General features: G+C 37.1%; 1 protein-coding gene across 1 annotated transcript in view; it reads left to right on the forward strand.

Annotated features, from left to right (window-relative positions):
• Positions 1–16592, forward strand: part of LOC142470688 (uncharacterized) — a 45015-nt gene extending 28423 nt beyond the window's left edge. The window contains exons 3-7 of the mRNA XM_075577310.1: positions 696–3712; positions 4299–4393; positions 10600–10726; positions 10930–11049; positions 12757–16592. Of these exons, the coding sequence (XP_075433425.1) occupies positions 4391–4393; positions 10600–10726; positions 10930–11049; positions 12757–14180 (1674 nt within the window). The 5' untranslated portion in view covers positions 696–3712; positions 4299–4390 and the 3' untranslated portion in view covers positions 14181–16592. The remainder of the gene's footprint in view (positions 1–695; positions 3713–4298; positions 4394–10599; positions 10727–10929; positions 11050–12756) is intronic.
• The last annotated feature ends 252 nt before the right edge of the window (positions 16593–16844 follow it).

A 16844-nucleotide genomic window follows, 5' to 3' on the forward strand; every position in this document is an offset into this window, starting at 1 on the left:
AAGTCAACAGGTCTATAGGAATTCTCAGTTCAGATACCTCCTGGATTATATTCTGGACCGTAGTCCAGAAATTCTGGATTATCGGGCATGTCCACCATACAGTATGTGAGCCATGTCTTCTCTTAGGCCACACCCTCTCCTACATATATCAGGTAATCCAGGAAATATCTGACTCGGCCTACTAGGAGTTAGGTACCATTGAAATAGGATTTTATAAATATTTTCCTTTATTGTGCAAATTGAAGTTTTAGCTCCCGTCTCCCAGATATCCTCCCAGTCCTCCCTATCTATCTCCACAATGAGGTCTTCCACCCATTTTAGCATGTAATTATGATCTGGTGTATCCTCTGGCGATTCTATTCCTAAATATATTCCCAATATCAGGCCCCTCTGATAGGTGCCATTTTGCAATATGTTTCGAATGTGGAAAGCTCACTCTATGAGAAATTGCTAAAAGAAAGTGTCTAATCTGCAGAAAATTAAAAAGCTGAAGGCCTTGCGTTTGATATTTGTTTTGGAGCTCCTGGAAGGACATGATCCTCCCCTTTTCCACCAAGTCAGCTGCTGTCTTGATATTAAGATTTTTAAGTTGGAAGAATTGCATTTGAGAGCATCCTGGGGGGGATCTGGATTATTGAATATGAGTGTTATCTGGGATGGCATGGATGCTAATGCAAATTTCTTCTTATTTTTAGACCACATGTTCCACTTGCACCTCATCGATCCCAAATCAAACCTTCGAACATGCGTCTCCCTGGATACTGTGGACCACAGAGCCGCTGTTAGAGACAGAGGCCTTGCATAGTAAGCTTCAATTCCTAGCCAGTGGCATGTAGTTTGGATCATTATCCCATATCGCTACTTGTTTTAATTGGGTTGCTTGGTAATATTTAATGATATTCGGGACCCCCAAGCCGCCTCTTGCTCTTGATACTAGCATTAACGATCTTCCCACTCTCTGCCTTTTTATTTTTCCAGATGAAATGAAATATCTTATTTTTAATATGTTTTAGCTCAAGCATGAAGATATTTATCGAGTGGGGTTGAAAATAATATAAAAGTCTGGGGAGGATGTTCATTTTGGTGGAAATAATTCTCCCCATCCAAGAGATCTGGAGTTTATTCCATGTCTGTGTAAATCTTTTTTAATTTTATCAAAGAGGGGGCGAAAGTTATACTGGTATAAGTGTTTGCAATCTTGACTCCTAGATACTTGATATAAGTAGAGCTCCATTTATAATTAAAATTTGATTGCAAAAGTTTAATTTCTTGTGGTGGGAGTGATATGTTTAGGGCTTCAGATTTATCATTGTTAATTTTGTAGCCCAAGATTTTACCGAATTGGTCTAGTTTGAGTTGGAGATTTGGAAGGGTAGTTAATAGATTGGCTGCAGTTAATATAACATCATCCACAAATAGGGAGATCTTATAGTTTATTCCATCAATTGGGATTCCTTGTATATTGACCTCCTCCCTGATTATGGCCGCTAGGGGTTCAATCAATAAGGCAAAGAGAAGCGGGGACAAGGGGCATCCCTGTCTGGTTCAATTTTTGATTATGATAGGGTCTGAGTCTCCTCCGAGAAGTTTGACATATACTGTTGGGGACTGATATAGGGCTCTAACACCCTCTAGAAACTGGCCCTTGAATCCAAATTTTAGCATGGTTTGGTCCAAGAATGACCATTGTATTCTATCGAACGCTTTTTCGGCGTCCAGGCTTAATATTATGGCTTTTGTAACGGTCAGGTGCACGTGGTCGATGATGCTTATGATATTCCAGGTGTTGTCTGAGGCTTGTCTGCCCATGACAAAACCTACTTGGTCAATATGTATTAGCCTTGGTAGAATCGGGTTCAACCTGTTCGCCAGGATCTTACTATAGATTTTCAGGTCAGAATGAACTAATGATATTGGTCTATAGTTACCACATTGTGTTGGGTCCCAACCCTCCTTATGAATGATGGCTAAATTGGCCCTTGACATTGAGGCTGGGATTGCTGCACCTGCCAGAAAATAATTGAATGTTTCAAGAACATACAGGGATAGAATCGCCTGGAATTTCTTATAATAGAGGTTTGAAAAAACATCCGGGCCTGGGGTCTTATTTAGCTTTAAAGTTTTGTTTGCCTCAAACAGTTCTTTTTGCGTAATTTTCATTTGCATTGTTTTAGGTATTGGGATATCACCTCGGTGTCTGCAAAGGAACCTTTTGGGGAATCTAGATTTATATAATTTGGATTAGAATTTTGTGAATTCTTGAGCTACTGCTGCAGCCCCTTTTCACCTCCAACATCCCCGAGTTTTTTCGGGGATGTTCTCCGTATGCCACGCACTCTCACGCGTTCAGCGCTGAACGGCTAGACAGCGCTAATAGCGCTAAACTCGTGTGAAAACCGCCTGCGGCGCCTAAAATGACCGGAACATGCTGCATCTGCCCGCAAGTTTAAATTTTGCGCCGAAACTGCCGCAGGAGGCTAAAGGCGGCCGCCACTGTATATATTTTTCATTATAAGAAATTTCACTGTTCTAGTTCGAATCGCGGAGATTTGGGATTCAACTCTCAGACCTCTGAGTTTACTTGCTAATAACCTGTCTGCTTTATTGCCCTTATCGTAGTATCGTTCGTTTGTCCATCTTAATGCTCTCTCCACCTGGTCTAGTTGAAGCTGTTTAAGCTCTGTTCTGGTTTTATCTAACAATTTGTAAAGTTTTTTTTGAGGGGTTATTTTTATGTTGTTGTTCTAGAGTAACTAATTTGTCCGAAACTTCCTTAAATTGTTTCTGTTTGACTTTTTTTCCCCCCTTTATGAGGCTATGGATAGAGGTCTCATCTAATTTATGCTTTGTGAGCTTCCCACAGCATAGCGGGGATTGATGCAGTGCACTTGTTTATAGAAAAGTAATCTGATAATTTTTGTTTCATTGTATTCTCTATATCTGGGCAATTCAACAGAGCATTATTACATTTCTATTTATATGGATTATTTTTGACGAAGGGAAGAGAGAGGACCAACTCTATGGGGGCATGGTGAGACCAGGGTATTGGGACTATGTTCGACTGAGAAGATGCCTGTAGAATATTTTTAGTACCCAGAAAATAATCAATCCTTGAGTAGGTCTGATGTGGGACTGAGAAAAAGGTATAGTCCCACTGACCCTGATGCTGTGCTCTCCAAATATCCATTAAGGAGAAGTCTTTCATCATCTCCTTAAAAAAAAAAAAAAAAACCAACACAACTATTGGAAAACGTAATAAATGTGTGTATATATATATATATATATATATATATATATATATATATATATATATATATATATATTGGCACTCAGAGATCAATTTATGAGCACCTTATTTGTGTGTTAAAGTGCACTGTGTGCCAACATTAAGGGGTTAAGATCTGACCATAATCCCATACACGAAGGGTGTATCCGATTATAAGTGCTAATGGTTAATGGGTCGGCCGCATGATAATTTCACAATCTGAAGTTAATCATCGTTAGGTATCCACATCCAATTCCAACTATCTGTTCACAGCGGTATTCTTGTTACTTGCACTGTATGATACTATACACTGTTTTCTTTTTTTTTTTCTCTTGTATACTGCACGGAGTGAAGAACAGCGCCAAGGAGGACAATTCTTCTATAAGGATTATCGATATAGGATTTGGACGATTCTGGTGACCTCCCGCTGCAGGACTTCAGAATTAGGTGGGCATGCAACACTTATTGTTCATTATATTGTTTAATTGTATATATGCATTGTATTAAATTATTTGTAACATATAATTTACACATATGCCCTATTATCACTTTGGCTATAGCGCTGAAGTTGTGTACTTTTCCTTCTGAATAGGTGTCCTCAAACTAAGTGGTGACATGTTCATCACCTCTCTGTCATTCACAGGGGATATTTCAAGAATGTAAGGTTTTCTTTGAGGCTGACAGCCAGTGATCTGGGTATTGTCTACAGACTTCCAAACTTTCCACTTTTAGTGAGCCATCAGTGATAACCTCCAGGTTAAGCTCCCTTTAACATAGATCAACACCAAAACAGGAAGGGTCCTGACCTGTCATAGAAACAATTCTTGTATTTTGTTTAGACAATTGATAACCAATGTTAACCCCTTATTTGCAAAATTGATTTAACTACCCATTATCTTCTGCCATAAACATTAAACACCCTAAAGAACTTAGCAGCCCCTGGATAACAAGACTATTGGGAGAGAAAACCATGAGAAGCTGTAGGCAAAGAGCAGAGCTAATTTTGGACAATTCCAATGTTCTGTTTGGTCAGGGATCTTCACCAGAGCCCCCTATTGGACAGACGAGCTGGAATCAACTTTCTACTACATCTCCCTTTTCTACCAGCTCCTGAACCAGCTCCAGATGGTGAGTATTTAGTAAAATATATAACTTTTACCATTCATATTTTGAGGTTTTATTTATATTGAGTTAAATGCTCTGGACCGAACTTAGAAGTAAAGATTTAACATGTCCTGATCAACACCAGATTGTGCATAGATAGTGCACAAAATATAACTGCCGGTTGACCCAGTGGTGATGATATCGCCAGGGGTTATTTTAACCCTTCAGTGGTTCACCTCAAGTCTGAGCATATAGTCAGTAAGCTATATAACTCTTAGAATTCGGTATAGAAGTCATGTTAAATGATAGGAGCATTTATTAACTCGTGATTCTCTTACTCCCCACACACGATGGAGCAAATGTTTGCTATATGGAGAGTACAATTATACAAAGCCACAGGTATGTTAGTTTAGCCTTAGTTGGCAATGCTGCGGAGTTGTTTCCTTCTATCTCCGCCGCTCACTTAAAGTGGCCACTGTGTGACCACAATTGGAAGCAGGATATTGAGCTGTATACTTAAAGTGGCATATGTACAGTGCGATTAGTATAGGGAGACAGTTAAATGCTTAAAACCAAACTTAGAAGTAGAGATTTATCATGTCATGATCAACATGATCAATATAAGATTGCGCATAGATAGCAGATAAAGTGTAATATAACTGCCGTCTAACCCGACGTACGTTTCGTCGTTTAAAACGACTTTTTTGGGGGTGGGCATATGAGCCGTCCTGCCCCTTTATACCTCACGGTTGCCTTAGCAACCAGATGGACGCTTAGTGATACCGGTTCCCCTAGTGGTTCCTCCTTGGAACTGTTGGGGTAATGTAAATAGAGGATCTAAAAACTGATCATTGGTTAGTGTCTAAGTCCTGATCTGCTGAATATAATGGGCAATTTAGTGTATTGCTAAAGAGAATCCATTAGTAATCCGTTGATAAGAGGTCACTTTAGATGGTATAGTGTTTCAAAACCTTTATTGATAAATATAATTATTTAGAGAAATGAGGTATACATAAAACCTTCGTTCATACCTGATGGTGATTGGGTGTAGATCCATTTGGCTTCTCTTTGAAGCAGTTGTTTGTCCCAGTTCCCCTTGCGGATTGTCGGGACGATTTGATCAATGCCCTGGAAGTTTAATACCTTGGTATCACCGCCATGTTGTTCACAAACAAGTCTGCATACTGGGGTGTCTTGAGAATTTCTAATGGATCCTAGGTGTTCCAGGATACGTCGTCGTAGCTCGCGTTTAGTTTTCCCCACATATTTAGCCTGTTACCTTATGCTCACATGTATGAGCGGTCACCAATATTTGTTTATTTAATATTCATTGTGGCTCTGTGTTTTAGTCTGAGCATTGATGTGCAATTTTTATGCATCTCTTATACATTCTACTGCACACTGGATCGCTTTATTGAGCTATACCTTTACTACCTAGGTTATATATATATATATATATATATATATATATATATATATATATGCAAGATACAACTGCGCAAATTCCAAACACTTAGTTAGATGCAAAGATTATAAACAATACACCTTGCCAATCAATCAACTGAGAGGTAATTAACCCCTAAAATCACTAACCCTACAGAATGCTGCCACTTAGGTCCACGGCTCCACACCTGCCGCAAATTGGTATACAGAGAAGAATTGACCTAGGCGCAAATTGCAGGGAAAGGAAGAGAAGAAGGGGAGAAAAATATCATAGGGTAGTATGTCAGAACAATCAGGACTTAGGGGGTAAGATATGCAATTACCGTTTGTCAGCCATTATAAAGCCTTTAATCCACAATGGGACTCTGGAACTCTGCTACTGATGAACTTCAATTTCGTGGTATATTCTTAGACTGCACACGATTCTTCAAACAGCTATCACAGCTTCATCATCATTCCGCTGCTGGAGGGTATCTTTCCACGGGATGGATCTCACAAAGGGAGGGGAGGGGGGAGAGGGGGGGGGGAAGTAATATAGGAAAAAAGGAATATAGTGTAAAACCTTTAATAAAATTCCTATCTAAAAACAACAGTTGGTATCCCACTCACATGTGCTGAATCGAACAAGAGCAGTTGAGAGTTTAAACTGAGTCTCTCACACTCATAACACAGAGACGCCGGTCCACTGCACGGCTGATGTACCAGAGTCCTTCCGCATCACGTGTGTCGGCTCCAATTCTCGCGGGAGTTCGTCTTCCACGGTCCTCTGTCGCGGCTTCTGCTCCGGTGCCGAGGGTTTCTCTGCAGTAGGTCTCTGGCTGCTCCACCAATGCGCATGCCCTACGCGTTTCTCCACTTGGGCTTCGTCAGGGGCTACTAACCTTAACCTCTCCCTACCTGGGTATTTATATCTACCTCTCATGATTGATTGGCTTATGTCAGAATTGGTTAAACGACACCATAATCAGTCAATTTGGTCATGGCACCTATTATTCAAAGACAAATCACATGTGGATTACATACAGATTATACAAATTTAAACAATAACATATAGAGATTCCTAAAAATACATAGTTAATACATATTACCATAATGGACTTATTTAATTAATTAAATACATCTAACTAATCAATGATGATTTGCCCATTAATTCGCCCACTATTGTGAAGTACTTTTACTGGATACTTTATGGTATCTTCATGGCATTAGAGGATATCATAATTATACTAATTAAATTAATTAGATTGTTTAAGGAACATGAGATATCAAATCAGGATTTTGATATTGTATATTACAGACTAGATTTATTTTTGTTATCAAAGGGGGATGATAGATGTTCAAGGCAGAACATAATACTAAACTCCTTATATAGTAGATTATATTAATCCAATTAATTAACAGATTTAACTTGATTCATTTGGTAAGAGGTTGCTCACATCTTGAATCACTTATACTTAACATTCTCCACCATTATTAGTGTAAGAGGATTGGTAGGCTCTATATAAGAAACATAATAACTTATATGGCTTAAGGAACAACAGAAACTAGATACATAATGTCTAATTATATATTCGATGGTATAATACCAAAAGAGAGGAATATATACTGTAGTTACCAGCTAGTTTAGTAAATTTGCCAGATTTATCAAAATTATATGACAGTGTTAATTAATCATAAAGAATAAAGTGCATTGTGTTTTAGTTAAAAAATTAATTAATTAAGGTATAGTATCTTAATACAGAGACTAAATAATTTGTGATTCAATCCCAAATATAGAATATATTAAATAAATAAATTATTTTAGACGACAACTCGTGAAATTAGATTTAGATAAAAATAAAAGGATATATATATTAGTTAAGTGCCCAAAAGTTAATAATACATAATTATATTAAATCAACATTAGCAAATACTCTGATATCTCCACATGTTAGATTTACTAAACCACATAGAGAGACACATAATCACATATAATCACATATAATTCTATGATCAAAGTTCATATTAGACTCTTCAAAAAACCCCTATATAGTTAATAATTACAGACACAGTATACATACGATTAACATTCACATAAGATAGAAAATACTTCAATTTTCAATTACCACAAATTACAATTTATTACATAGATTCCCTAACATCTCATTATAGATATCCAAACAAAGAGGAAGTTGATGGAGATATTATACAAGTAAAAGGATATATAGAGAGAGGTTGTGTTATTATTATGTTTGATTTTAAATACTCCGATTCTCATTCAATATCTCCATATACTTGGGAGTACTTTAAATGTAGGACTACTTGGGAGTACTTTAGATGTAGGACTACGTGGACAACAATAGAATTCTAAACACATGTAACTTAGGATAGCAACATTACTGATCACAGCAATATAATGATAATAACGGTCACAGTTTATTTTACAGGAGCGGTATTGAGACATATTTTGGAATTCTATATACTTTTAATCCCTATTGATATATAGAGGATTTGATGAAAAAAGTGCAAACATAGGGTGCGCAATACATGATACAAGAGCTTCATTATTATCATCACCTCGTGTACATAGGGAAATGTGTTTTAATATATATAGCAGATAACCAATGGTACACAACTGTAGAGAAGGTTATATAATGAAATAATGATATTACTATTATTTCCTCCATTGTGTGATTTTGTGTGTGTTTTAACTTGTTTTAATGATTCACCATGTCTTATGTGTACATACACCTTCTCCCTGCCCGTAGTTTATGCTTGTACATGTTGATTGGCTACAGATAGTCACCCGAGCGGCCAATCGGCTCACAGCAATTGCCGTTATGTCATGCTGGGGGCGGGGGAAGGGACTACAAAGATGGATGCACACACAGTGTTGCTATATTCTCTCTGACGAAGTGCTAATCTTAGCGTGAAACGCGTAAGAGTTTTTTTGGACATGCTGCTACCTATCCATAAAGATGTTTTTAGCTTTATTCCTGTAGCCCCTTTACTTTTTTGCTGTTGCTGTGCTCCGTTTTTTCTCCACACTTGTACTAATTACGTTTGCTTGTTAATTTTTGGTTTTATGTATATCTTTATTTATATAGTGCCCACAGTGTACTCCGCACTTTACACAGACAATACAGGGAATTATAATACTATAAGCACAAAAAAGTCAGACAATATGAAAGAAAATCCCTGCCCCAAAGATCTTACAATCTACATGGTATGTTGGAAAATTTACAGAGACAGCTGGTGAGGGAATAAGTGCAGTAGATGGAAGTGCTTGGCCACAATTGTTGGTGGGAGTGACTGTGGGACAATTGCCATACGTCCAGGCTATTGGGATGCTTCATTTAAAAGGTGGGTTTTCAGGTTTGTCTTGAAGGTGGGGAGAGAAGCTGTCTGGTCGGGATAGAAGGTGCTTGGCGTATACGGTGTGTGAGGGAGTTCCACAGAAGTGCAGTGAAGGAAAAAGGTTTAAGCCAAGAGAAAGCTGTAGAGGTAAAAGGGGATGGGTATGGGTAGAGTGCAGAATAGCGAGAGAGAAAAGCTGATATGTAGGAAGGAGCAGATGAGTTGACAGCCTTGATGGTAAGGAAGAGAACTTTGTAGGGTATCCAAAATTTGTTGGGAAGCCAGGATTAGGATTTAAGGAGATGATGAGCAGAATACGGTTTTGGGAGAAAGTGATTCTATTAGCAGCTGAATTTTGGATTGATTGTAGGAGAGAAAGTTGTGAGACAGGAAGGTTTGTTAGCAGTATGTTACAATAATCCAGATGGGAGAGGATTTAGAGTTTTAATAGAAGAAAGGGCAAATCTTGGCAATATTACAGAGGAAGAAGTGACACATTTTGGTCATTCCATGAATGTGAATGGAGAAGGAAAGGGAGGAGTCAAATGTCACTCCTAGGCAAGGTGCTTTGTTGACAGGATATATGGATAGTACCGTTTACTGTGATGGAAAAGGGGAAGTATTAGGCCAGATTTAGGGGGAAATATCAGGAGGTCTGTTTTAGACGTTTAACATTTAAGATGGCAGAGTGCTACCCACAAGGATATAGCCAGGAGGCAATCCAAGACGTGGGACTGTATTGCAGGACTGTGGGTCGGGGTTGGATAAATATATCTGCATATCTTCTGCATAAAGATTAATTCTAAGGCCAAAAGAGTTGATGACGACGGTTTTATTCATCTTACTTTTCCTACATTACAATATACTGTAGTTTTAATATTATATACACATTTTTGTTTCAAATGAAATGTTAATCAGCGTTTACATAAAATTATCCATGTGAAACACCCATCATTTTATCAGTCATGACAAAAGTGCACAGAACTTGTGAATGTTTTATATTTGTTATATTTATTTTTATTTTTCTCTGTAAACTATTTTTTCATATTATATTTTTATTTTAGCAAAAATGTAAAAACACATTTTACAGCATTTTCCATTTGTATAACCTTTTTCTATTTGTATAACCTTATTAGTTTCACAACTTACAATGAATCATTATGTAGTATTTAAAAGCTTTTATGTAGACTGATTTTTATGTTGATACTATATTTTAGCATCACATTATGACTTTTTAGTAACCTACTGTGAAAGATACCCCTCTAATAGGACAGATAATGTAGTATGCCAGGGAATACACTAATGTACTGATTGCAGAGTCTGAGTGATGTCACAAGACATTCTTTATTGAACAGTAAAAGGCTCTCAGAAATTAAAGAGGCTGCTCTGATTCTGATGATTTTGTTGCGCTGCCAAACAAACAATGACAATTTAAGTTTTCTCTCTTTCAGGAACCAGTTGAGTTTGATAAAGTTGCAGTTTACTTCTCCAAGGATGAGTGGGATTATTTAAAAGAAGAGCAAAAGGAACTTTACATGGATGTGATGATGGAGAATTACCAGACCCTCAGGTCTTTAGGTAAGAAAATATTACCCTAAATGTCAAATTAATGGATATATATAAATTACAGGAGCTGTATGTATATGTTTATATAGCGCCATTCACATACCTAGCGCTTCACAGCAGTAATACAATACACTTGACATCATAATATAGCAGATAAAAGGAATAAGATCTATTTATGGTGCAAACACTAAATATATACGTGTCTCCCCTGCCAGATACAGGATGTATCAATGTGAAGCCTGAAATTGTGTCAATGATTGAGCAAGGAGAAGAGCCATATGTAAGTTGTCACCAGCCATTTAAGGAGAAGGAAAATCCTACAGATATCAGCACAGGTGAGTAATAAACACTTTAGTGGTGGGTGCTCTAGGAACAATCATTATATAACATATTTCATAAAAAGGAAACTTAATCACAAATAAGCATATCTGCCAATCATTTCTAATGTCCTTTAAGTATACTCTTCCCATAATAAAGTTGAAATTGATGTGGTACACAAGCTTCCTGATTTTCAGTTTTATTGTATATAACTCTGGAAAACAATATAGGACAGAAAGGTAAAGAAAAGCTCCCTATATGCCGCACAAGAGGACACCTATACCTATGTTAAAACTTACTATTTATTAATAAACCATTAAAATAAATTTATTGCAGCAAAAATGTGAACCAAAGTGATTAAAATAATTAAATTAAAAACGGAGAGGTTAACTGTGTGCCTAATTCAAACTTACAGTGTAGACCGGGAGTCACTATTATCAATCAAAGTATCCCACAACTATATAATTATACTAGAGGTGGTAGTGATTCCTATACAATTTGCTGTCGTTTGAAAACTACTCCTGAATGATGTGTAAAGGGTGTAACCTGACCTGATGTACTGTATGCGCTCAAAATAGGTTATGTTGAGCCAGGTAGATGCGATTTAAGTCAGATATACATACACATTTGTGCCAGACCGTCAGGATCAAAGTTTAGTGAGCCTGTGGGTCTGTCATGGTGAACAGTAACAGATTTCTCAAGATCACAAGGTATGTGTCTTGTACTTTGAACCCGATGAAGCCATTACAGGTGAAACATATGTAGGGCAGGCCAAGCGCTACCACCTAGTTCGCTGGCTATATCGGAGAGGTCTGCTGCCTTTTTTCATTCAGAGTGTTTCGGAGACTTCATTAGAAAGCACAACACTCTGATTACTCCTTATTTGTATGGTTCAAAGTACAAGACACATACCTTGTGATCTTGAGAAATCTGTTACTGTTCACCATGACAGACCCACAGGCTCACTAAACTTTGATCCTGACGGTCTGGCACAAATGTGTATGTATATCTGACCTAAATCGCATCTACCTGGCTCAACATAACCTATTTTGAGCGCATACATCAGGTCAGGTTACACCCTTTACACATCATTCAAGAGTAGTTTTCAAACGACAGCAAATTGTATAGGAATCACTACCACCTCTAGTATAATTATATAGTTGTGGGATACTTTGATTGATAATAGTGACTCCCGGTCTACACTGTAAGTTTGAATTAGGCACACAGTTAACCTCTCCGTTTTTAATTTAAGTATTTTAATCACTTTGGTTCACATTTTTGCTGCAATAAATTTATTTTAATGGTTTATTAATAAATAGTAAGTTTTAACATAGGTATAGGTGTCCTCTTGTGCGGCATATAGGGAGCTTTTCTTTACCTTTCTGTCCAACATTAACCCCTTCCCTGCCAGCACCACCTCCGCACTTTATTGCAGTTTTTGTTCCTATATTTCACAGGTTACACCATTTAGTTTTCCCTCCTTTCACATTGGTATAGTGCAAGGTGCACAGTTTATGACCTTTTAGGTCATTTCACCCCCCTTTTGGAAAACAATATACTCTCAAATAAAGTTTATTGCAATTGTGAATGCCTTTCTGCACTTCTAACTGGAATTTTACAATGTTTGTTGTGTCTCTTTACGATCTGAAACTAAATCGGACGTTTGAAAATCATTTTGTGTGTCAGATGTTAATGAATTTTTTTTACTCCCATTTTTCCCCCAGCTGATGGATTTGTGAGCAGGAATTCCCCTGAAGGATTTCCTATTTTGCACTGTTCACCAGATTGTGTAATGGAAGATGTCCATGCTACCCATATTTATCAAGGAGAAAATCACATTAGTCAAAATATACCAAGCCAGAGTCTGAGAAAATCTGTAAGAATTATGGCTAAAAAATCAATTTTACAGGAAAAACGAAATCTCACAGACTCACAAATTTATGCACTTCAAGAACATACAGGGAGAGAATTTACATGTACTCCTATTACAAACTGTAACAAAGGAACCACTAATGCAGGACAAGTTCCCACAAACCTGTCTGTAAATAGCTATACATGCTGTGAATGTGCTGAAAACTTTAATAATGAGTCGGCATATATAATTCACCAAAGAACACATGCCACAGAAATGCTGTATAACTGCTCTGAATGTCAGAAATGCTTTACTAGTAACTCAGATCTTGTTAAACATCTGAAAATTCACAAAGGAGAGATGTCTTGCTCTGAATGTGGGAATCGCTTCTCTTGTAAATCAAAGCTTATTGTACATCAGAGAATTCACACAGGAGAAAAACCATTTGTGTGTTCTGAATGTGGAAGATGTTTTTCCACGAACGGTAATCATGTTGCACATCAGAGAATTCACACGGGAGAAAAACCATTTGTTTGTTCTAAATGTGGGAAATGTTTTAACCAGAAAAGTTGTCTTGTTAAACATCAGAGAATTCACACAGGAGAAAATCCATTTGTATGTTCTGAATGTGGGAAATGTTATAACCGGAATGTTAGTCTTATTAAACATCAGAGAATTCATACAGGAGAAAAACCATTTGTATGTTCTGAATGTGGCAAATGTTTTAGTCGGAATGATAGTCTTGTTGAACATCGGAAAATTCATACAGGATTAAAACCATTTGTATGTTCTGAATGTGGGAAATGTTTTAACCAGAAAAGTAATCTAGTTAAACATCAGATAATTCACACAGGAGAAAAAACATTTGTATGTTCTGAATGTGGGAAATGTTTTAATCGGAGTGATAGTCTTGTTGATCATCAGAGAATTCACACAGGAGAAAATACATTTGTATGTTATGAATGTGGGAAATGTTTTACCCGGAAAAGTAGTCTTGTTAAACATCAGATAATTCATACAGGAGAAAAAAAATTTGTATGTTCTGAATGTGGCAAATGTTTTTATCGGAACGATACTCTTGTTGACCATCAGAGAATTCATACAGGAGAAACCCCATTTGTATGTTCTGAATGTGGGAAATGTTTTAAACAGAAAAGTTATCTAGTTAAACATCAAAGAATTCACACAGGAGAAAAAAGATTTGTATGTTCTGAATGTGGGAAATGTTTTAATCGGAATGCTAGGCTTGTTGAACATCAGAGAATTCATACAGCAGAAAAGCTATGTTTTCTCTAAATGTGGTAAATGTTTTGCATGCCAAAAAGTTTGCTTTTTAATATAACGGTCTGAAAAGTATGGGTTTGTTTTTTTAAAAAAAAATCTTTAAACTGTCATTAAAACATATCGCCTTTCTTGTAATTGTGTTGAATATTTAGCTTTTTATTATTACTTAACTTTAAAAAAAAAATCTAAGGCAAGTGTGGAATTTTTACTGTGTTTTTGTGTTAAAAAATGTACTATTGTTTGGAAATTCTTTTATACATTAGGATGTTTTTTTATTAATATTTTATAATATGCATCCAGTGTATTTCCATAAATTTGACTTCTAAAATGGGTGTCTGACATACCTTACAGTATGTGCTGTTTATTGTTAAGATTACATGCAATCAATAAAATAAAGTAACATGGGCTCTGTGACGAAAAGGGCAACAGGACTGTTAAAGTAAAGGTTAAGTGTGGTTCTGCCATCCCTTTCATCAGGGACACTGCAATGACCTAAGAGTTGTTGTGAGTCCCTGGGATTGCCTGTGAATGTATTTCCCAAAATGATGTAATATGTCAAATGTTATTTTATTTAAAGGTATTAGTACGATGTATATTATGAGTTAACACATGTGGGGCTGTGGTACCACCTTACTGGACATAGCGGTGCAGATCACTCCCCTTAGCACCAAGTTTCCCAGTACAATTGTCCTTTTTGGTGGGCAGCGTTATTGTCCTTAAATTGGTACCATTTATTTAGTTTAAAAAAAATGGGGAAACCCCTGTGCCGATGCTCTGGATACATGTAGGAGATTATGACAGTGGCTATAAATATGTCCTTAGTTGTAGTTGTCCATAATGTTGAACTTATTGTAGTCAGACAGGAGATAGAGGCTGTTAATGTGATGCTAGCAATGAGTATGTCTGTGCATCAATCAGACACATGGTGTAGGTAGAAGATAGAGGAATGGGAGGAGTGGAGAATCAAAGACCAAAAATTGACCCCGAGCTAGCCAGATAAGACAACCTCCATACCATCACCTGTCATCAAAATAGTCCTGCTATCCCATGGGCACCGAGATGAAGTAAAGATAAAGACTCACGTTCTTGGATTCCTCCGTGATCCCTTGATGGTACCGCAACCTCAGAGATACTCCAGTCAAATGCGTGCTCTAGCCTAAGCAAAATGGTGAAGAAAAAAAAGTGGAGCACTGCAAGTAGCAGCAGTGAGGAAGCGGGACAAAAATAGTCTGTAAAAAAAATCTATTAAGAATACCACATCCCTGCCGGCTGGTACAAAATGTGTCAGAGTGTCTGCAGGGATATGGTATTCTTAATAAACTTTTTTACTGGCTTTTTTTTTTGTCCAGCTTCCTCACTGCTGCCATTTTTATTTAGTAGGTAAGCTTTAAACACCTCGTTGTGAGGGGAAACCTCCCTAGCCTACCTTTAAGCTCTTTCTGTTATATATTTAGCCCTATCTATACTGGCACATGATCAGAAATCTAGATGTTTCAATAGATGCAATACCCAGGTTAGGGATTAAATGGTCACTTATTAAAAAATAATTGATTCTTAAAAAAGTAATGTATGGTGAGAAAAAATGGAGTACTTCCTCTATATAGGTTTTAATAACCTCCTGCAGTATGTCACCCCTAACACTTTCTGCAGAATCTTAATACTCTTCTGTCCTTGATTTAATAATAATAACATGTTCTTGTATACCGCTGCTAGTTTTACGTAGCGCTTTACAGATACATTTTGCAGGCACAGGTCCCTTCCCATTTTGAGGCACAGGGAGATAAAGTGACTTGCCCAAGGTCACAAGGAGCTGACACCAGGAATTGAACCAGGCTCCCCTGATTCAAACTCTCAATTCTAGTCAGTGTCTTACTCACTGAGCCACTTTTTCTCCTTGTCCTCCTCATTGAGTCCCGTCTGTTGTATATTTTGCCATGACTTGTCCAAAAATAGATCTTGAGCTAAATTGAAAACCCTGTCCACTATAGTATTACTAGTTTTGTATTTCAGGATTTTAAACACTGCTCTGAAAAAAGTTTTGACTATTCTCATTGGAGCCCTAAACATTGTAAATGTTTAACTCTTAATCTAAGAATACATAAAACCTCCCTGATGTGGCCCTTGAGGAAGTTATTTCCAGGGGCAGTGCTTTATTAATTAGTATTGCTTCCCTTCTTTCCCACTGCTGGGGAATAAATACATTCTCCCAGACAGTCCTCCTTTTAGTTTTTTTTTTACTTTTTTCTTCATTCATGTGGGTTTCCTGTGCTAGAGCAATATCTGCCTTTAATCTTTTCAGGTGTCTGAGAATTGTGTTTCTTTTTATTGGAGAATTTATGCCTTTTTATGTTCCAGGAGATTATGTTCATGTACATTATATTATATGTTTGTGATTAAATAATTGCTGTTCTCCAGCTACCTTTGTGGATATTTTTCTATCTCTCTTATAGCACGCTGTGCCTTGTCCTTTATGTTCTTTTGTTGCTGGAGACATTAAGTCCATGTACTGAAACACATCTTACACAACTATAACATATAGTTACATAGTAGATAAGGTTGAAAAAAGACATATGCCCATAAAGTTCAATCTATGCTAAATTTAGATGACCGATACTTTATCCTATATTTATACTCGTATATTGATCCAGAGGAAGGCAAACAGAAAATCCCAGTGAC

The sequence above is a fragment of the Ascaphus truei genome, chromosome 20 (assembly GCF_040206685.1).
Source record: "Ascaphus truei isolate aAscTru1 chromosome 20, aAscTru1.hap1, whole genome shotgun sequence".
NCBI lineage: Eukaryota > Metazoa > Chordata > Amphibia > Anura > Ascaphidae > Ascaphus > Ascaphus truei.